This window comes from Spermophilus citellus (assembly GCF_964194105.1).
Source record: "Spermophilus citellus genome assembly, chromosome: 15".
NCBI lineage: Eukaryota > Metazoa > Chordata > Mammalia > Rodentia > Sciuridae > Spermophilus > Spermophilus citellus.
This window is the reverse complement of record NC_138195.1, coordinates 31,189,290-31,212,589: the sequence shown is the minus strand read 5'-3', so window position 1 is coordinate 31,212,589 and position 23,300 is coordinate 31,189,290. Positions and strand designations below refer to the sequence as shown.

General features: G+C 34.7%; 1 protein-coding gene and 1 long non-coding RNA gene across 5 annotated transcripts; one reads left to right on the top strand and one right to left on the bottom strand.

The window, feature by feature from the left end:
• Positions 1-963: 963 nt before the first annotated feature.
• Positions 964-10,361, bottom strand: LOC308634458. Its single transcript, XR_014019010.1, has 4 exons — positions 10,073-10,361; positions 7,235-7,340; positions 6,072-6,137; positions 964-1,654 (listed from the first exon to the last, which is right to left on the bottom strand). It is a non-coding gene; the product is annotated as an uncharacterized lncRNA (long non-coding RNA).
• Positions 10,362-10,530: 169 nt separating this feature from the next.
• ZWINT (ZW10 interacting kinetochore protein) lies at positions 10,531-22,006 on the top strand. Of its 4 annotated transcripts, XM_081268822.1 has the most exons (9): positions 10,531-10,651; positions 11,665-11,755; positions 11,923-12,046; positions 12,219-12,385; positions 12,524-12,580; positions 12,736-12,878; positions 12,954-13,070; positions 21,388-21,427; positions 21,737-22,006. In XM_081268822.1, exons 1-7 carry the CDS (start codon positions 10,611-10,613, stop codon positions 13,066-13,068), a joined length of 738 nt encoding a protein of 245 aa, XP_081124948.1. In that variant the 5' UTR covers positions 10,531-10,610; the 3' UTR covers positions 13,069-13,070; positions 21,388-21,427; positions 21,737-22,006. The 4 variants fall into 4 exon arrangements, with proteins under 4 accessions (XP_081124948.1, XP_081124949.1, XP_081124946.1 ...); XM_081268823.1 differs by lacking the exons at positions 21,388-21,427; positions 21,737-22,006 and adding an exon at positions 13,530-15,006; XM_081268820.1 differs by lacking the exons at positions 21,388-21,427; positions 21,737-22,006 and adding an exon at positions 13,361-15,006.
• The last annotated feature ends 1,294 nt before the right edge of the window (positions 22,007-23,300 follow it).

Below are 23,300 nucleotides of genomic sequence, written 5' to 3'. Positions count from 1 at the left end.
TTTAAAATTATTCCTATCTTGGAGTTCTCACATGCTATTCTCTGGTCCTCTGACAGCTTCCCTTCTCAATATTTACCTGCCAGCCTTATACTAGACTGGGCTTAAATGTTACCATGTGAATCCTGGCTCTCTAAACTACCTGGGGCCTCAAAAGAGTAGCTATAATTTGTTGCCCTAAGTCTAGTAAAGAATCAAGATTCCCATTTTTTGAATACCTAGAGATACAAAATGAGTCAGATATAAGAACACAGCTAATAAGTCATCATTTGAGATCCTGAATACTTGGTTCCCTTTTCCATTTTATTACTGATTAACTGAAATTCTTTCCTACTCTCTTATTTATATTCAGATGTGTTAAATCTATTTGGGAGCTTTGGAGAATAGTTATGTACTGAATTAACACTAATACGAGGTGTATTAATTTAATCTTTTTGAAGTGATGCTTCATCCTTCTTAAAAGGAATAAAGGTTAATTAGGAAAAAGTTGCCAAAATGCAAAACATTTTTCCTTTCTCCCAAACACATTATTATTTCCACTTGATAAGGTTTATAGCTATAGTTCCTCTAGAGATGAGCCAACAGCCCAACATGTGGGAAAATTATAATGGTAAGTTTAAAAATACAGCTCATTAATCTTTATTATATCTATGAGGAAGGTACCTGCTGGCATAAATTGCATTTAGGGTGAGATCTTGAGAAAACTAGAGGTCAAATTAGGATTCAAAAAGCTTTTCATCTTTGACCCCACTCTTCCTCTCAGGAAAGGTAAAAGAAAACAGGAAGGCCAGCAAAAGAGGAGATAGAAAAATTACATCATCAGTGTTTATACTTTTGAAAATATCTAAAATATATTTATGTCATATCCAGCATAGTAAACTTATTATCCATGATCCTTTGTGTTAATAACTTTAGTTTTAACATATGATGGATGATTGCAGTGTTAATTGAAAGGCCCATCACAGGTTTTCCTGAGCTTTGGATTGATATAAATAAATAGGAGTAATTTCTTTTAAGCACATGTAACAAAATTTCTTTTGCACAAAGATGAAAATAAGAGTCACTAAAAAATTTATTTTATATCCCTTGGCTAAAAGACAAACTTCAGCAGATAATTTTATATTATGTAGTTCAAGATCTGCAACAACTCCAGAGAGTTTCAGAATGTGTTTCTGGTTGCGCTCAGTTCCACTCTGGTATTTTAAAGAGAAAATGCTATCACGATAGGAAATAAAGAAGTGTAGTAACATTATCAGTTATCATAGTTTAAGGTGCTCTAAAGTCATTGAGCATGTTTCCTTCATTTTACACAAGGCACTTCAGCCTGTAGAGGTGAATCAGCTCATACAACATCACATGTCTGGATGAAGGTGAACCCAAGACTGGGTATCTTGATTATGGATTCAGTTCTTTTTCTATACTTGATAGTACCTTGTTATAATGTTGAAGCTAAAATTAATTTCACTTAATAAAGAACTGAGATCATCAATATTTCACTAGAATCTGTTTGCCCCACTTCCCTTTCTTTACAAGTAAAGTTTCCTTAGTCCAGAGGCAGAAGACTTTCTCCTTTTCTGTTCTTTGAATTCCAGTAATTTTGCCCTTCTTTTTCTTCATTTTCAGGTTTTATTTTCATTGTTTCCAATAATCTCGAAACCTACACATTCAGCATATAAGAATGTGACTAGCTACCCAAGCCCCAGATACAATATAAATACAGCAGGCATAAAATTCCATTAGTGGAAAGTGGATAATTACACATTGAATTTCAATTTAATTTTTTTTTCAGTAACAGAAATACCTACATACATTCCTTCTTGCATTTTGTTATTCATTTAAAATTATTACATTCATTTTGTATACACAGATTTTTTCCATAAGAAACAGTGCAGTTTCAAAAGTATTTATGTATGATTATATATTGTTACATTTAAATTAAAGTGTTCTAGTTTTTAAAATCTTTGTTCTATTTAAGTAAATATCCCACATGCAGAAAAACATATCAAATTGCCTTTCCTTCTTTTCTATTAACTGGCTCTATGTACACATTGCTTTATTATATAAAGAAGCACTGATTAAGTAAAGGGAAGTTGTTAATGCAATATATGGTCCTCAGTCTTAAATACAAATTATTTTTTGCCTATATTATTAGTTAATTTTGATATTCTTCAATGATTAATTCTTCTGGACAGAGCAATGAGATAAAGCATTCCAGTTATCCAAAGAAGAGGAAATGTTATTTCAATCCCTAAGACCAAATAAAACATGATACCAAAATGAGTTTAGGAAATGCAAAAATAATAATAAATAAGTCCAAAATCAGGAATCTGACAATGTTAGTTTCTGGAGAGACCTCTCTCCTTAACTTCCAGTCTACCTTCTTTTTGCTTTATTCTTACTTGGTCTCATGAGTTCATTCAACCTTAATTACCTCCTTAAAGATCTTATCTCCAAATACAGACACTTTGGAGAGAAGGGCTTCAACATATGAATTTGGGTGGGATGCAATACATTGTCTTGAACTGACCAAAATTTTTACACCCGTTTCTTTAGGTTTGCTTTGATTCCTTTATCTTTTTTTTTTCCTTTAGTTTTCTTTGTTATATTTATGCATCAGAAAAACAGATGAAGACTCAATTTTGTTGTTTATGTTGTTTTACCATGATATATTAAAATTATATCAAAATTATATGTCATTTAAAAATAAATTCGGTATTCTAAACCTTAACTGGGATTATTTTTTTTCTGATTTTATGGATATTTGTTGAGCATCTACTGTTTATTAGGCTTTGTACTAAGAAAACTATGCCACTCAAGATGATCAAGGTCTAAGGGTGATGTCAGCAAGATATCAAAATAATAACATAAAGCCCTGGTTCTCACCACCTAAGCACCATCTAAAAATACATTTTCCAAAGATAATTCATAATTCCTGAAATAAGATGGTGCTGAAAGTTAAGAATCTCCTAATAATGAATAAGAAAATTCATTGCATTTAAATTGCATCGGTTCTTCAAGTCTTGCATAGATAATTTTTGGAAAGAAACACCCAAATTATGTCTTCTTCCTTGGGAAACAAAAAGGAGTGGAACATGTGTCCAAAATTCTGACTTTTAAAGGGGCTACCAGAGGATCGCCTTAAGAACTGAAGAGAATTCTATCACACTACAGTGTAACTGAATCTTTATGACATTATGTTTGATAAAATAATCCTGCCAGGGGATGATGAATATTTCATCATTCCATTTATATGAGGTATCTTAAAAGTCTCAAACTTTTAGAAGCTTAAAGTAGAACTGTAGCGACAGGAGCTGGAAAAAGGGGTAAATGGAAAATTGTTGTTTGATGTGTAGGAACTTCAGTTAAGAAGATGAAAAGGTTCTAGACATCTGCTGTACAACTATGAATATGTAGCTGACAATAATGTATTTCTCACAAACATTTGCTAAGAATGTAAATTTCATGATTTTTGCTTTTACCACAATTTAAAGATTTTTTTTAAAAAAAGATGTTGTAAATCTCTCCAGGCTAGAAACCATTAAATATGTAGTTCTGTCCATATAACATTGTCCATAACTATATAATAAGAAATAGTCTAAGATGGTGCATAGAGAATGATATGGGAGAAAAGTAGAGGAGCACTTTTCTAGCCTTCCATGGCTACCAGGTCACCAGAAAAGACCTTCCAGAAGAACTGATGTCAAAGATAGAGACAAAAGAGTAAATGAAAATTTGTACCCCAGTGTCAAGTTTCAGAAGATGAGGTAGTAAGTATTTCAGTAAAAGGAGAGAGGATGTGAGAAATGTTAAGGGTAATAGAAAGCAGATTTTACTTTGGGGTAGGAAGTATGGGATAGTGAAAATTGAGAAGTAAAGTGGATAAAGAGAAAAAAGGTACCAGCAGAATCAACATCATATTGGAACTAGTAAAATATGTAGAGATTTGCTCTTTCAAGTTTTTACCAAATAGATGAACTTCCACATTTATTTATACACTATATGAGGCAGTCCACAATGTATATGATGTGGCATACATTAGGTCTTCAAAATATGTATTAAAAGAGTTAGTAAAGTTCTGGGGCTCAAATCTCAGCGCGGAGTGAGTACTCAACACAGAGTCCTGAGTTTTCCTACTTGCATCTGAAAACAGGCACCACATGCCCTGTGCATGTGTGTGTACAAAGGGAGATAGAGAAAACACACACACACACACACACACACACACACACTCAGGTAGAACAATATATATCTGTTAAGGGCAATGTAAAATTTATACCTATACAGAAATATGTGTGTTTCCATGTGATTGTGGAACCTATTCATGATATTGTCTTCAATGGCATTTTAATGATAGTTATATATATTTTTTTGATAATTTTAATCTCAATTCCAAGAAGTTTGTTTAATACCCTTTATATATAGTCACTAGTGAGTTTGGGCCAAGAGACTAAAAATATACACCCTTAGCATATTCAGAAAGTTTAGGACTGGGGTTTTTTGGCTCAGTGGTAGAGCACTTGCCTAGCATGTGTGAGGCACTGGGTTCGATCCTCAGCACCACATAAAAATAAATAAATAAATAAAGGTCCATTGACAACTAAAAAATATTTTTAAAAGAAGTTTAGATGATAATGGTTGCAAACCTACATACTTTCTTGATCATCAAGGCAGAGTATATTAATTCAATGAAATATCCTTTAGACTGGGGACAGAAGTTCCAATAAAGGAACAGACTGCATTAACAGTTGGATGGGTATTAGCCATGACATGTTTGTCCTTGATATTCAAATATAATAGCCACTGGGTGAGATTCTCTCAACATGTGAACGTATTTGGAAAACCAAAGGTGTGTGACCAGCTGCTCACAGGTGAAAACTCTGTTGAGCCTTTCATATTTGGAAGCTCAACCTCTTTGACACATGCCCCACATATGCCATTTCTTAGGAAAATATACAGAATCCCCTATTGTTTTACACCAATTCAATTGACTTGCTGCTGTTTCCCTCTACTGCACAGCTGTGTCAAAGGGCCTGCATGCTGCCTTGGGAGATGCAACTATAAGCTTAATAGTAAACCATTTTTAATAGAGCACTAACTACGACTTCTAGAGAAATTGTTTAAGAACCAGAACATTTATAACTACAAGAAATCACAAACTATAAGCAAACTCTTCATAAACAAAAAATGTAAGTTTACAGAATTTAAATCAGTTACCCAAAATTCTACATTGGTTAGTAACATGAGTGTTGTAATTTCCAGTGTATAATACTGTTATTAAAATAGTACACTGACAACAGGATGTTGTATTTGCTCTTCCTCTTCCCTCCTCCTTCTTTCCTTTCTTTCTGCCTTCCTTCCTCCCTTTCTTCCTTTATGTATATAACCACTTACACAATAATTTACTTATTCACAATTTTGTTTTCCCAGTACCTAACATGTTCTGGTATAATTGCTAATTTTTATAATATGAAAATATAAACATAGTTATAAAATTAATAGCTAAGGATTTAGAAAAAAGATAGTATAGATCCATTTTTCTTTGTACCTCCTTTTTAAGAGTAATTATATATTCTGAAACTTATTTAACAGACAACAATAAGAGGATTCTAATATCTCAAAGGAAGGAGGAAGACAAGCTAGAGAGTGTAGGACTTCATAAATAATGATGTGGTGAGTTCCCTGGGTTTTATTTTTACTTCTCATATACCCAGGTAGTAGAGAAGCTTGACACAAGAATAACCAATAGAGAAGAAAATAAGAAGAAACATAAAAAAGGAGAAACACATTCAATCCTAGCAGAAGTCCTGAGAAAACAGAAATTCAACACACCTAGTGTGGAGATCCAAGCACTTCTTCACCCCCTCCCCCCGAAAAAGGGTCTCCTTTTGGTCCTGTTCATTAACAGTAATGGCAGTAGTATATTCTTATTCATACCAGCTATCCATTCCTTATCCTGAACCAGAGCTTAAAGAGTGATCCCCTCTGAACAAAACCACAGCAGTAGCAAAGCCCTGTGTCTCCCTGACTTTAACCCAGGGAAAGGAGAGACTTAAGTCCAATGGCTTCTTCCTTACCCTAAAAGAATGCCCTGAGGTCCCTTAGTTGGAACCAGTTGGCATTACGCAGGAGCTCCAGCAGCACTGTAAAACAAAGCAGACAAAATTAGCATTGCAAGGGTTCAGAAACTAAACTCTGAGAATTAAATCTCATGTAAGTATATTAAAATTTATACATTAAACTTAAAAGAGTGACTATCTACTAAAAAAGAAGACTTAGAGATAGAATCTCCTAACAAAATTGTCAAAATGTCTGGGATACATGAAAAAAATGACTTGTTATACCAAGAACCAGGAAAACCTCAGGAAGTCCTATAATTAGATAGATATTTTAATTGTCTCTTAGAAAAACACGAACCATTAATAGAACTAAGGAAAGATGCTTAATCTCACAAGAAAACCAGAATAATGCAATTAAAATAATGCTATAACTTGAAAGAATTTTAATTAGTGGAGGATTTTTGATGTCAATTTATTTGATTTAAAATTTTAATATGGAAAGTAAGTATCTTTATATCTCTTAATAAAAATTCACATCTATATATTTTAAATTGCAAGATCTGGGTGCAGGTGGTGTTTGCCTTTAGTCTTAGCACTGAGGGGGCTGAGGCAGGAGGATCACTTGAACCATAACTTTAAGATGAATCTGAGAAATAGGAGACTGTTTGAGAAGATAATAATAGTACTAAAATGTAAAAAATAAACTAAGCAAAGAACTACCATAAAACCTCTTTAAATATCACCATTTTTACAATAGTACTGTACATCTTGACAATGAAACAATGAAAGCAAATGCTGTAATCACCATATTTTCAAAAATTTACTCACTGGGAAAACTAAAATAACTGTCCAAATCATATTGGTTTCAAACATAGGTATTTAGAGATAAAAGGGTTAATAAATAACTTATTTTTAATGCACATTATATAATAGAAATACAAACTCACCTGAGTTTCTTTTTTTCATAATCATCTTTAAACATTTCAAAGGGTGATCTCTATAGTAATACTGCAGTATTATACACCAGAGGGATATAAATAGTATGGGGCAAAATCAGCATATTACATCCTCATTCTTTTTCTTTCTGAGTCAATCATTTTATATATGTATTAAATGCTTGCTCTCTCTGGGTACATATTGATGACTATTGAATGGGAAATCCAAATCAACTTATTGCTTACCTTGAACCACGAAGAGTAACATATTACTCTTCTTGAAAAGGGAACATTTGTACTGGTAAGGCGAAATTATATTCCTTGAGAATTAGACTGAAGCAATGGGAACAACCTAAACATGATTACAAGTAGAAGATACATAAAAATAAGTTTAAGACTTAAAAATAATCCCTATGGTGTCTAAGCTTTCATCATAGTGTTTTGGTTCATTACTATCAGAAAACAAAAAGTAAGAAACTGGAGGTTTTGGCTGTGATTAGAAAAGATTCAATAGGCTTTCATGGGCATTTTCTCCTAGTGAGACATCCTTTCTCATGAGGGCTTTGCAATTTAGTTCAGATGGTCCGTGTCCAAATTGCATGGATGCTGAGCATTGTTAGAGGGATGACAGACTAAACAGGGAATTGAACAGTGTGTAAGTCAGAATCTATCCATCTGAAACTAGCAAGCCAAGGCAAGAATTGCCTTATGATCTGCAATTTAGATGCTAAACATGAAGATTCTTCCTGAAATGAAATACAATATCTGGATCTGAAAATTCCAGCAAAGCACAGCTGTAGCTAACATTCTACTAACACCGACTCTCTGCATCATAGTTCATGCAAGAGCAGTTATGGCTTTCTGTGCTAAATGTTAAGCATCTGGAATGGAATTTCTTAATTGTTCTTTTAGTAAAGCCCCAAATTAGAGTCATAAGTCTACTGCAAGTTGACACTGAAAAATGAATGATCAGAAACTGTAAAAGGTATAGATTATAAAACATACTAAACATTAATGTAAATGGAAGAGATAAGCTTATTGGAATTAGTCTGATGCATGTTTTATACATTAAGCATTTCCTTAATTCTTATATAACAGATTATTCCCAATTCGCTTCTGAAGTTATTCATATTCTGGCTTTTATTTAAATATGACTCAAAAGGGGCTCTTGGAAACATAAATTAAAATGTCTAACATTCACTTTGTGTCAAGCATAGGTTGAGAATTTTTCAATATTATTTTTTATGGTTTTCCTCAAGAAATATTATCACATCATTACTATTCTTACTTAATAAATTATAAGATTAAATTCTTGATAAAAAATCACAAAGGGACCAGGTAGTTAAACTAAGACTAAATTTAAATCTTATTCCAAAATCATGATATTTACATTTCCATGAACTGTGCTGTAAGAAATTTGACTAGAAGCATCTTTAGGGGGCAACTCCTTTTCTCTGATGAAATATGCTTTTCATAGCTAAGATTGGGTTTTCATCACCTTAAATGCATTCCCCAAATCTCTCATCTTCCATATAAAACATACATAGAAAATATAATTGTAGATGTAAAATTCTAAAAATGTTGGTGACTGGGGTGACTGAAAAGTATTTAAAAAAATGTTTACACTGAGATATGCCCTCTCTCAACTGCTCTAATGTGTGAAATTTTCAATAAAGTATTTAAGATTTTATAAACAAAATATAAGACATTTTTGGGTAAAACACTACTATTGCATGTAGGTAGGACAGTAACAAAATGTAACATCAAGCCACTTCAAATCAATTTTAAAAACATATATTGAGTACCAGGTCAAGAGTAAGTTGTTCATTATTCAAGAAAAAACAGGCCTTGAACAAAGGCTGAATTTTATTATTAAAAACAACAACCACCACCACCACCTCAGATTTCACTCTAGTTGGAACATTCAGTAATGGAGCCTTTGGTGTCAGACATATTTGTTTTAGATTTAGCTTTGCAACTTACTAGCTTTTGCTCCATTTTATTTTCCAATGTGTTAAAATCACATTACTATTATTTTTATTTGCACAGTCCTTTATCTAGTTTTTATTTGTCCCAATTAGTTCAGACATGACAGTAGAATACATTTTTGTGGGGGGAGGTACCAGGGATTGAAATCAGAAGCACTCAACCACTGAGCCACATCCCCAGCCCTATTTTGTGTTTTAGAGACAGGATCTCACTGAGTTGCTCAGCACCTCGCTTTTGTTGAGGCTGGCTTTGATCCTCCTGTCTCAGCCTCCCCAGCTGCTGTGATTATAGTCATTCACCCAACTGATTCTACTTTTTGACCCTTGTGAATAATGCTACCATGGATATTTATGTACAAGCTTTTGTGTGCATGGGGTTTCATTTGTTTTGAATACGTATCTAGCAGTGCAATTATGACTCCTATGGTAATTCTACATGTAACACTTGGAGGATCTGCTAGATTGTTTTCCAAAGCAGATGTACCCATTTTTCATTCCCCCAATCTCCATGAAACTTCTTCTATCTCTGAATCGTTATCATTACTTGTTACTTTTAAGTATAGCTCTACTTATCTTTTTGAACATATAGTATATAGTTATAATAATCACTTTATTGTCTTTGTTGATTCTACTATTTCAATAGTGATCAACAACTTACTTTGCTCCTCAATGTGTGCTTTCTTTTAAGTAAGCTTGGTAATTTTAATTGAATGCCATAGCACATTGTATTTATTGGTTGGTGGAGCTTTTTGTTTATTTATGAATATTTAATGGGTTTTGTTTTTAAGTTAAGAGGCACTAAGGCAATGATCAGTCCAGGCTTAATTATTGCCACTACTAGAGTAAGACTCCTCTGTGTATTCTATCCAATGCCCCAAACACTGTGGTTTTCCAGCCCGATTACGATTACTTAAAACAACTACTATTTCTGACCTTGTGTAAGCTCCAGTATCTTAAAAAAAAAAAAAAAAAAAAAACTTTCAGTAAGTTTCCTTAGACATTCTGCTCAACACTCAGTTGAATATTCAAGAAAACTGCAGAATTCAATTTCTCTCTCTGAGCAGTTCCATCTTCCATTCTCTGCAGGCAACACTACCTTCCGGAATTTCAGCTTTATCTTGTCAACAGATGATCCTCTGGGCTCTGCTTGCACTGCATCTTTCAAAAGGCTTTGAAAGCAGTAAGCTCTCTGAGTCTATATCACTTGCTCCCTGATCAAAAGTCTTCCGCGTCTTGGAACACAGCCCCATTGTTTTCTTTCTACTGAAATCGTACATTTTTAAAATAAAGCGTGAATTTTATTTTTCCTGAAACCGAAAGTGAAGACAAGGCTTTTCCGCTTTCCTGCTAAAATAAGAAACGCCCGACCTGCAAAACAAACTCACCCGCACTCCATCCTCCACCGCCCACGACCTCTTGCGCAGGCGCATAAACCCTGCGCTCTCTCCGCGGCCTGGCCACAACTGCGCCTGCGTCAACCGCGCGGCGCGAATTCGCACCAGCCAATTAGAGCGCGCAGTGTTCTTCATTTCCGCCCACTGATTCAGCCTTCAATCGCCTGCTCTGGCGCGCAGTCCGCGGTGAATCCAAAACCGAAGAAAACTGGGCGCAGCGTGGTGCGGCGCGGCCGGGTCATGGAGGCGGTAGAGACGCAGGCGGGAGCTGCAGTTTTAGAGTAAGTATTCGCTAGCATTTCGCCTCTGGGAGCCGGGTGGAGGAGAACCTGTAGGCCCCCATCTACAATGTTTGGTTCTTTGGATTCCGAACAGCTGTTGGAGTTCGACTCCTCTACGAATTGGTCCTGATCCCAGTTCCCAGTTTCAGTTTCCTGAAGTGCCTCTTGGCAGGCTCCAGGAGTGCGGCTTCTGAGGGACTAAAACCATCCATCATCACCCTGCCTCGCCCTCTCCCCAGAGGTGTGCCTTAGAAGGAGGACAGTTCCATCCCCGTCCTCCACATCCCTTCACTCCTATTAGCCATTCTAACTGAATTTCCACTCTCTTGAGACAGCCTAGACAGTCTACTCTCCCTAAATAACCTTTTTCCTATGTGATATTTTCCCTGTCTCTGCTCCCTGGTGGCCTCCTTCAGTCCCTAGCCAGGAAAAACCTGAGACCCAAGACCAAGATGCCCTGCCCTATGTCTTTAGTCCTTCCTCAGGTATTCTCATACCCTGTCCTAAGACTAGTGCTCCCTGCTAGGAGGGCTTCCAAGGGCCATCAGAGCTCTGCCCATATTCTTAACTTTCCCTGCCTTTCTCCCTGGCTGCTTTCACATCTTGACTCAATTTCTTTTTCCTTTTTTAAAAATATTTATTTTTTAGCTTTAGGTGGACACAAGCGCCCTGCGCATGACAGGTGGGCGCACTACTGCTTGAGCCACATCCCCAGCTCTTGACTCAGTTTCTTAGTGAGACTTTTCATTAAAATTTCAGCCCTCTTCCCATATTCCTTTATCCCTTTTGCTCTGTAGATTTGCTTCACGCACTTAGTTACCACCCCTATGTTCTACACACACACACACACACACACCAGGAGTGGTCTTAGGCTATAGACTCTTCAGGCCTTTGTGTAGATGTTGGTCAGGGTGAGACTCAGCATTGATAGCTCCTCTACCTGTGTATGTGAACTGTAGAGCTGGCAGCCCAGAAAACTGCAAACACCCATTTCCTTGCCTCCTTGCCTTCAGGGTCCTGGCTGAAGTGGCAGACATTGTGGAATCTATAGGCTTACAGGAAGAGGCGGAGCTGCCAGCTCAGATCCTGGCTGAGTTTTTGAGCGTATGTACACTGATGGGAGCCAACTTTTCAGAAGGCAGGGTCTGGTTCTAGAGCTTTCTCTTGAGATGCTGGGCAGCACTGATGAAGACTGAAGTGGAAGGCAGTTTTGTTGGTCTATGTTGCAAGTAGGTATGACTGTTCCCTGCCTCTACCCTTCTTCTGAACAGAATTCCCGAAAGAAAGACAAGCTGCTCTGCAGCCAACTTCAGGTAGTATACTTCCTACAGAATTTCCTGGCTCAGGAGGACATTGCCCAGGACCTGGGCCCCTTGGCTTCTGAAGACTTGAGCCGTGAGTAGTCAAGGGATTCGGGATTCGGGTAGGGGCTGGCCTGAGGGGCAAGTAGAGAGGAAGTGGATTAGGTCAGCTAACTGACTATAGAGAAGACTGAGGCCCACTATTTCAGGGAGGGAGGCTGCAGGCCAACTTCACTCATACCTTCATTCTTGGTGGCTCATCTCAGGACAGAAGGCAACTGAAGCCAAAGAACAATGGAAAGAGCTGAAGGCTACCTATCAAGAGCATGTAGACGCCATAAAAAGCATTGTGACCCAGGCCCTGCCCCAGATGGAGGAGGTCCAAAGGAAGCGTGTTCAGCTCCAGGAGGCCTTTGAGCAGCTCCAAGCCAAGGTGCTATGAGGAAACTTGAGGGAGGGAAGGGAAGGAAGAGATGAAGAGGTAAAGAATGAGTAAACTAAACCTGATTGCTATCTCCAAAAACCCTATCTGAAAAAATATTTTCTTTGCATCTCTCTTGCTTATCTGCAGAAGCAAGCAGTAATGGAGAAATTCAAAGCCGCCCAGAAGCAGCGGAAACTACAACAGGTGAGTCCTTCCTTTTCTCTAGATTCCTGTTTCTAATTGGAAGTGACTAGGTCTCTGTTTCCATCAGTGAACTAGTTCTAGGCTGGTGGGATTGGAGAGATGGCACCAAGACTTCCACATTGGATGAGCTTTGTCTACACCCTCATTTCCAATAGGAGAAACATCTGCAGAGTCTGGCAGAAGTCTCTGCAGGGCTGAAGGAACGTCAGAAGGGAATTCAGCAGAAGCTTGAACAGTTACATCAGGAACTTGGAACCTTGAAAAAGCAGGCAGAATGGGAACAGGATAAACTGCAGAGGTGAGATGGGGACATTGGCTGAAAATCGATGTAATCCAGCTGAGATTCTCTCCCCTTACACATACTTCCTTCCAGGCACCAGACCTTCCTTCAGCTCCTGTATACCCTGCAGGGTAAGCAGCTGGTCCCTGAGGCAGAGGCTGAGAGCAGAGCTACTACAGGAGCTACCCTTCCACATGTAACTGCTTAAGGGTAAGCCCCAGCAGTTGTCCCAACCCCTGGACAGAGGGTAAACACTGGGGACATCATGGGAGAGACTGGTATGTCCTCCAAAGTGAATGAGAATTGGAACAAATGGGAAGGCAGTAGAGGAGCTGGGAACTTGACATTACTCACTTTCCATACCATACTTCTCCAAGGCCAGTAGCCCTCTATCTGCTGTAGACATGAACTTGCTCTTCCTGCCTGGCTGAAAGCAGTCTGGGCAAGATCCTAGAACAGGTCAACAGCTCATCTCAGACTTTGGTGTCCCTGAACTGCAGGTGTGGAAGGAAGGTGAACCCCTGGTGTGCCTTTTACTGCCTTTGAGCTCTGCTACCCATTGATGGGATTGGAAGTGGGAAGAAGGAAAGAGATGTTATGGTGAAGCTTGGTCCATCATCCCTATGCCAGATCCATCTGGTCTAACCCTCTCTCCATCTTCCCCAGCAGATTGGATTATGAATGCTTGAGTATAGCCTGATTTCTGACCGTGACCTAGGTGGGTCAGCCTCTGAAGTCTGTCAATTAAAAGTCCTGGCTATCTCAGTTACCTGTTTGTTCATCTTCACAAGCTGATAGAGAGAACTACAGATTTTCAAAGGCTAATAACATGATAGGTACTGGGACAGGTGTGAACTAGATGGTGTAGATGGCCAGGGCCTTGAGTTTTTTGCCAAAATCCACATGAAGCAAACATGCTGAGCTTAATTCAAGGGGGAGACTATTTACACAGGTGGATAAATGTGGGAAGATATTGTTTTTCATTAACCCAAATGTTTGTTGAGTTCCTCTGTTGTGCTAAGGACCCATGATGTGAACTGGAGGAGCTACAGTGATGAGCTCATTTAACCTTTAAGAATGGCCTAATGTTACATTCCTGATACCCCTTTGTGTGTTATCTAATACTTTTGTTGGTTACTCTTCAGATGCTTGTTCATTTTATTACGTTGAAAGATTGGTTTTTATAGTCCAGCATTGAATGTTATGTTTCATTGACTTGTGGTTTCTGGATCATTTCCTCGCTTGTAACTTTGGGTGGAGAATACTACTTTTGTAAATTCTCATTTTTATCAGATAATAACTCTCAGTATTTGTTTTCCCAAATAAATACGTAAGATTATAATTTCTTCCTCTAAGTTTTCACAATCATCCAATTCATGCCATTTTTAATTTTCTCTTTTTTTCTTCTTCCTGAATTTCTTTGAATAATAATTTTGAAGTTTTCTGCTATATCTTTGTGGGAAGATAATCTTCATAAATTCTGATTTGGCTAGAGAATGTTACCCGCATAATTAAATTTGAAAACAGAAGCCTCGATTTTTATTTTATTTTTTTAATGTCTGATATGAGAAAAGAATGTTTCTCTTAGAATTGTATATAGTATTTTCTGTTTGTTAGATTATGTTTGTGTATGTGTGTGTTTGGTTATAATTTTCTATATACTTAGATTTTTGTGGTCTGAGTATTATCTTCTGTGAGAGGTGTGTTCAAGTCTCCAGCTATGATAGTGGCTTTGTTTATTTCTTTTAGTAGTTAAGTTTGCTTATTGTGATTTACAGCTGCTTTGTTAAGGTACATAAATGTTGACATTTATATCTTTCTTCAGAACTGAACCTTTATTGTGCCAGAACTTTACCTTTATTGTGCCATTGTTCTCTAATCTTTAAGCCAGCGGTTTTAGACTTGAAATTAAATACTTTTAATATCAATATAACTTTGCTGATTCTCTTTTGGTTATTCTTTGTCTGGCATATCTTTTCCTACTTTTCAAGTAGAACATTTTTGTTTCAATCTTTCTTCATCCTTAAATTTACCATTTCATGCAGCATTTAAAAGACTATTTTATAAAAAAAATAAGGTTCTATAATATTTGTCTTTTCGATTTTATATTTGTGTCATTTTTTCATGTGCTCTTATTTATATCTTGTTTTTTTTGTATCCTATTGTTCTTACTCTTATTCTTATTTAGAAGCTTTTCTCCACTAGTTTAGTTTTCATACTTAACAAAATCTTAAGTGTAAAGAATATTGATCTTCTTCACCGATAAATGGAGTCTAGAAGGCCATTAGTATTGACGGATCATCCCATTATTAACTACTGTTTTTGCCTAGTGTATTACTTGTAGCCTGTTTCCACAAATTAGACTTGTTTTATTTAGTCACTGCTTAATTTATGCATTTATTTACCATTCTTGCCTGTTTTATTTTTGCATTTTTGAACTTTTCATATGAAATAATATCACCTTGTGGAGATTTTCCTTTAGTGTTTGTAGCCTATATAACACTTTAGTTTTTAATATGAAAATATTTTCGCTGCTAGTGGTGGCACACTCCTGTAATCCCAGCATTGTGGGAGGCTGAAGAGGCATGACTGTTAAGTTCAAGACCAGTCTTGGCATCTTAATGGAATGCTGTCTCAAACTAAAAAATGAAAAGGGTTGAGAGTATAGCTCAGTGGTAGAATGTCCCTAAATTCAATTCCCAGTACCTAAAAATAAGTGATTTCACCCTAATTCTTGAAAATACTTTCATTATATAAAAAATGATTGGAGTCAGACACTTTCACTTAACATGAAATATATGTTCCCATGTTGATCTGACTTTCATTTTTGCTGATGACAAATCAGCTATCAGTTTTAACAAGTTCTGTGATATTTTTTTATCCAATGGCTACTTAAACAACTCCTCTATTTTTGGTGCTTTACCGGAGTTGTACTAAGAGTATAGTATTGTGTTTATGAATAGTTTGGGGTGTGCTTTTTCTTTTTTCCCTTTTTGGCATTAACTGGACTTTCTAAGTCTGCAATTGTCAGTCTTTTAAGAAATAAAATGTATTTTCAGATTGGCTTTAAAATGTGCTCTTATTACCCTTTCATATTACCTTCCTCTAAGACCTCAATGAGATTTTCTTTTCTTTTTTTTTTCATATTAACTGTCTTTTGTGTTTATCATTATTCTTTTTCTCTAGGTTGCATTCTAGTTTCCTTAAATTCGTTATGTTAATTGCCTGTAGTTAATCTAATTGTTGAATCATTAACTTAGTTTTAATTTCTTTTTTTTTTTTTTTTTAATTTCAAGAAGTTAGACCTGAGTCTTTTTTTGAGCAGGGGTGGGGGTTATATTTTTGGTTGTGGCTCAAGGATCATATTTTGAGCCAGCATTTTATTACCTTAGACCGAATATATGTAAACATTTTGTTCTACTTGGTGGAAGAGTTTATAATTTAGAATTTTGTGGGCCAATATCACATACTTTTTGTATTTGTATGTTGTAGTCTTACAATGAACTGTTCATTGTTTTCTAAACTTTATTAGTATATATTGAACTCTCATATAAAACAGGAGGAATTTTGTTCACTTCTGTCTACTGATGGATACTATTTAGAAACATTTAGAAAAATTATAAAATATGTAGTTTTATTGTTCTTTATATCTGTATGTTTTCCCACTTTTTATTTCTATTGAGGACTTTTGCCTTTTTTACTACTTCATTTAAAAAGCACAAAATGGCTTTAATACTGCTTTTAGTGTGTTCTTTTATTATTTTCCTATTGTCTTGTTTTCTTATGCTTTCTTTGGTTTCTTTTTCAATATTTGTATAATTAAAAAAATAATAGAAATAATATTTGATAAATGCCCCTTTCTTCTGATAAATACATTTTAGCATGCCCATCTTTATTTGAGTACCATGCTAAGAGTATCTCACATTTTAATACATGATCTATACATTATTACTAAATAGATTGTAATTTTAGTGTTAACTCAAGGAAGTTTCTTACATTGCTTTTACTTTTCAAATGTCTTTAGAATACTGTTTAGTTTCTAAATGAATTTGAGATAATTATTTATCATTTTTCATCCACCAATTTTTGTGATTTTTACTGTTAATTTTTATTTCATTTGTATCAAATGATGAAACCTATAACTCGTTTATTATATATTTATTAGTTTTATATATATATACACACACACACCTATGTATGCATTTTGTACGTGCATATGTAATCATAGTGCTTGAAGAGGAAAGATACACAAATATTTGTTGAAAATATAAATAGTTTTAAAAAAATGAAAAAGGAACATAACACATACATGAGGTTTTAAGTCTGACTTAAAGAATTTGTATGGGGCTGGGGATGTGGCTCAAGCCTGGAATGCACGGGGCACTGGGTTCGATCCTCAGCACCACATAAAAATAAAATAAAGATGTTGTGTCCGCCGAAAACTAAAAAATAAATATTAAAAAATTCTCTCTCTCTCTTTAAAAAAAAAAAAAAAAAAAAGAATTTGTACGATGTTTCACAGAAGTTACACCAGAAAAGGCATTTTACTTACACATTTCAACTTCTGTTCCATCCACCTTTTCTAAACTATTCCTTTTTTCTGACAGAGGTCTAAATATTAAAAATTCTCTTAACACATCATTTTCATACTGACCTTGTCCATCCCACCAGTCAGGAGTATTAATTTCCAAAGGAACCGTACAAAAAAGATAAAACTTTTTCAAGGTACTATTTTCCAGGTTTTTTTTTTTTTTTTTAATACTAAAAGGATAATAAACATTTTTTAAAAATTCCAGGTGATGTCACAATGTCAATAAACTGTTCTGTAGGCCTGCCTGGGCCTGGTGTAATAAATGGAACAGTTTATTAAGTATTCTTTATTTGTGTGATTTTTGTCAGGTAAATATTCTTGATATTCTGGATATTTCTGGCAAAGGTAATCCCTCTCCTTCTATCTTTACAACTTAAACATTTATAAAACCAAGCCACTTCTAATATTTTACCCTGTTTATATAAATCTAATAAAAAAGGGTGTTTTCTGCTTCTCTTTTTTACATTACTAAAATTTTGTGTTTTATGGAAATGGCAATTAGTGAATGTGTTGACCGTCCCCTAAAAACAAATGCCTTTTTCCCCCTTTGTCATGGGTTCATACTTATGTGAAAATGGTCTGTGTATTTTATCATTTTCATGAGCATAGTCTTCCAAAGAGGATTAAAACAAATATCTATAAAGTATATGGAATTATCAGTCATAATATCTGAGAAATTTCTGTTAAGTTTGAAAATGATTCACACGTTAATTTTCTCCTATTTTAGAGTATTTCTGAGGTTGATACATCTTAATCCTATGTTATAGAATCGACACAACTTGTAAAATATTTGTCTTCCTTTTGAACCTCTTTATGCCTTTTTTATGCAAAAAAAATTAATACTGAGTGTGAAATTAAATAAATTCACTTTATTATTATTTGTAGTCCAGTCTTTAAATAACCCTTTGATACTTAGAATTATCAGGCACTGAGAAACTTAGTGTTTGGATTTGTAACCCATTAATTAATGTGCTTCCCTGAAATAACTTGCTCTTGAAACCTTGAATGACCTGGCTCTAGAATTAACATATTTTATATTTGTGTTGAGGACTTTTTAAACTATTGTTTTTAAGCAGTATAAATTCTTCAGCTTATGTTGTTAAATTAAACAAATCTTTTAACAAAGTTTTAAAAATAATCTTCAATGGCTGGTGCTGTGACTAAGCAGTAGAGCACTTGCCTCACATGTGTGAGTCACTGGGTTCGATCCTCAGCACCACATTTTTAAAAAAAGGCATTTAAAAAATAATAATAATCTTCAAGACACTCTACAGTATATAAACATTAGATTTTTAGATGCTTATTTAATATGCATTTCTAAATATTAAATTGCCAGGGGGACTTGAACTAGTTAAAAAATATGTTGGTGCTAGGGCTATAGCTCAGAGGTAAAGCACCTGCCTAGCATGTGTGATGCCCTGGGTTTAAAGTAATTATATTGAAATTCAATATATTATAACTAATCATTAAATAATTTATGCTTTATGTGTATATTTGAGGGAAAATATACTTTCCATATCTCCATATATGTAATGCCTAGGTTGCCCTGCCCAGATAGTCAGAAATGAAGGACTAATTTGAAATATCTGTTTACTGAAATATGGCATTATTTCTGATTTGTTCATTTGCTTACTCAAATGAAGATAATCGTTTGCTGAGGTAAAATGTACTGTTTTTAGCTTGAAAACTCTGTTAGTAATGATTACAGTGCCTTTCTTCCAGTATATCATTTTCAACATGAGAAAAAAGGAGGAAAAGGAAAGAAATGGTAAATTCACTATAGAAATTCAACCAAAAAATACGTAATACATGTACATGTTTGTGGTATGTATCTAGACACACACACACACACACAAAAAAAAAAAAAAAACTGGTAGGGAGAATGGAAATAAGATGGGGAAAGAAAAAGGCTGAGTGGGGATTCCAAGAAAATAGAAGAAGGACCAGTGGAGTAGAGAAAGGGGATTGTTAGGAACATGGAGAAAAGTGGAATGAATCCGACCAAACTTTCCTATGTACATGTATGAATATGCCACAATGAATTTCTCATATACATACATATATATATATATATATATATATATAATATATATATAATCTCCATGTGCACTATTGAAAATAGAAGGAACATCAGGAAAAGGAAGGAAAGAAGTACTATGGACTGAATTGGAGCGTATTATATTCCATGGTTATTAACCTGATGAACCCCTTCCTATATTAGATATAACAATAATGACCTAATGAAAATAGTGACTACTTGATATGTATTAATGACTTTTTATTTTATCATATATAGATCCTGTCATCAAACATTTGCTTTGTAAATTCCTCAGTACAGGAACATACTTATCATTACATCCACAAATGAGTGTATACTAGTTCCTTCATACTTGAAAATTGTTTACTAAACATTTGTTGGATAATACTAATGGAAGGCTTTCCCAAGAGCTGCCTTTTGAATGTCATTTTAAATATATGCAATTATCCAGAGACAGAGTTCATCAAATATTTATTGAATGTCAGCTGTATGCTAAACATAAGACCTAAGAATTAAAAATAAATAAATAAAAAGACAGTAGCCCTGCCCTTTCTAAGTGGAGAAATTAAGGAAAATAAAATGTGAAAGGCTATTTGTAACAAAAATATTTTGCTATTTCTAAAGGCTAAGAGAATATTATGTCAGCAGCAAAGATGATCATGTTTACTAGGCAAAAGAAGCATCCTGGGTGAAGTATAGGAAATGAGAGACTCCTGCAATCAAGAGTACAAGTAGCCAAAGCAGAGCTTGTTACAGAAGATACAAAAGTGCTGAGTTCACAAGGGCTTTTTACCTTTACCCTGATAGCTATTGAGAGTCAATGCCTTCACCCAGAAGCCATGGAAAACGATTGATGTTTTCTTTCTTTGGGGAAAAAAAAAAATCTCCAAGTGCACTTCAATACATTGAAATAAAACTACCAGGGAAATCATGCCATTTGTGAGCACATCCTGAGTTCTCAGCAGAAGACATCTTTAGAAGGTAGTACAAATTCTTCCTTACTGTGTATTATTGGAACTTGCTATAAGTGACAACTAAAGAGCTGAAATCCATTAAAGCAATTATGTGTCTTATTAAAGCAATGGTGGTGTGGCACCAGGATGGAACTCTTGGAATGTTCCATAAAAATAGGTAAAATGCAGTCATTGTAATTATGAACTACTGCATATTACACCCACAGAAATAAACACCAAAGGAAGTCATTGGCATTCATATCCCTAAATGGTGACAGTTACCAATCAAAACAAGAGCAAACTTACTGAAAAATAATGAATCATCTATCCTACAGTTTACTACTTTTTGTTAATAGTCACCAAGGGCTCATGACTTTCAGAGAACATTGGAAAGCATTTCTGCAATGAAAAATCATTATGCCTGAATAATATTTAACTTATCAAGGTTTTAGGGACAAACTATTGAAAACAAGAATGAAAAAATCACTTGTAATATAAAATATTTATATTAATAAAAAATAGTGATATATTTTACATTAATTGGCAAAATGAGTGGTTTGTCAGCAACACCCTATTACTATCATAATAACTAACAATTATGTGCAACAATATTTATAGATGCCTGGAATTTAAAGGCAAGAGGAACTGTATATTAGGTACTTATATCATCCTTGGCACTAGCACTGGGCTCTTCTAAATTTAATAATAGTAAATAGTAAAAAACTTAATTTGATTTATAAAAGGTTTGGTTGAAATCAAACAATTTTCTCTTTTGCCCCTTCCACTGTTATCACTCTTCTCACCTCAGGAGTTTTTAACTCTTAGTGTGATGGTGGTATGGTAGTGGTGATCTGAAAAATTGATAAAAAATGTTATAACAGAAAGTGATAGTAAATATTAAGATCATTCTAATAATCATTATATATTTATCTATCTTTTGTGTAGGAGAAAAACTAAAGCCATAGAGATTCTTATACCTGAAAGTGTAAGTTTTATATCTAATTAAATTATTTGGCCTTTTTCATTACATTTATATATCCCTGGAAGCTTAATTCTCAATAAGTAGGATGTCATTTAAGAGAAATACGGGCGATAAATAAGTTTCCATGAAATAGTTTTTCGTTTAAAAGTGTGAGACTAGTTTTTAAATTTAACTTATTGAACTGTTTGATGTTTTTTGGTTTTATCTAGCTACGTATCTAGGTGTCAAATATACATGTGCATTTACATATATATTGTATGGTGAAGTTAGGCATCTACTCATAATTTAATTTGTTTTGCTTTATTTCTTAAGGAGTCATTTATTTCAATCATGAAGACACCTGGAAGCTACAGGAATCTCATCTAACTTTGTTGCTGTACTGATTGCTAACAACAGTTTGCTATATTTTTACCTGCATTTCCTGTTTGTTTATAAAAAGGCTAAGTGACAGCCTCATTCATTTTAAAATTTTGATATCAGGAACAGTATTTGCATTTAATGCTGTCTTAGAATTAAAGAAATGTTTGCTTATTGTATATGTGTCTTAGTTTAATAATAAGAGTATTATAAGTTTGCAAGGAGAACATGTACTTGTTTTCTTCAGGTACACTGAAGTCTATAATATTTCCTATATAGTTAGTTTATGAATTTATATATGTGATTCATAATATATAAATGATTAGAAAATTAAACATTTGATTTTTTTCTCTAGGCATCACTGTCTTCACAGAAATAATATATTCTTCATTTGAAATTTCTTTAACCCTTTGAGCCATTTTATGTTACATATTTATCCCTCTTGGATTGGCCAAATACCTCACTGATTTTATCTTTCTTGTGCTATTTAATAGGAAGCTCTTAAGATTTCTCATATGATGTTGGGCACTGGTTACTTTAATGATTGTTTTGTTAAACAACCCATACCTTGGAGAATAAAGTGAAAGCTGAACTTGCTAATTTTTTCTAATTATTTAACCTATATTATCCTAAATATAGCAGACATGAGAATAATCCTTTGGAGGTGATCAGAGACTCTTTGAGCATCATATTTCCCTTCATGAAATGGCCCTTCAAATATGCACTTGGCATTCATGGACTAGTCCAATGAAGATCTGAGAGAAGCAAGTTAACCACTTGTGGTATAATCAAACAATTCATGTGTCCTTTGATCACAAACATCTTTGAATACCTATGGCAGGGTTTTGTAATTAAGTTTAGATGAAAGGTTGCAGTATCATATTGTGCCAAATTCTGATTGGCTTTGATCCCATTCATCTTAATTATTCCATATTAAAAGGCCATTCTCGTCTCCCATTCCCATAGCAGTCATCACTACTCAATCCTGTCCGTCTTTTCTAAGGATATTAAGTGAAAGATTGCTTCATCTCACTGCACTACCCCATTCAGCCACTACTATATGTTACATATTTTTCATATAAAAAAATCTTTGTTAAACCTATTGAAATAGGTTAGAATCAACAAAATATATGGAAATTTGAGGGAGTGGCTTTAAATTCATATAAGATAGAGTAGATTCAGAAAATAGAAACAAAGGTATTGAAATAAACCTTGGTAGAGACTATGTTTCTTCAGGGAATTATTAAAGTATATTCTAAAAAAGTTAAACTGAGAAAAATCCCTAATTTAAGAGAGAATGTCAGTGTTCCCAGCAACAGTAAATGGTGATGTGAGTGAAAACAAGGATATACTGTATGTGGTTGTGTGGCTGAGAGAGAATTGTGGATTGACTATAAGACACTTAGTTGGAAAGTTATGGCAAATGATTCCCTAAGAAGTTTAGAGAAAGCAACAAAAGCAAATACTTTTTGAAACTTAAGCTTTTACCTGTTTATCTTAATATTGATTTGTTGCTTAT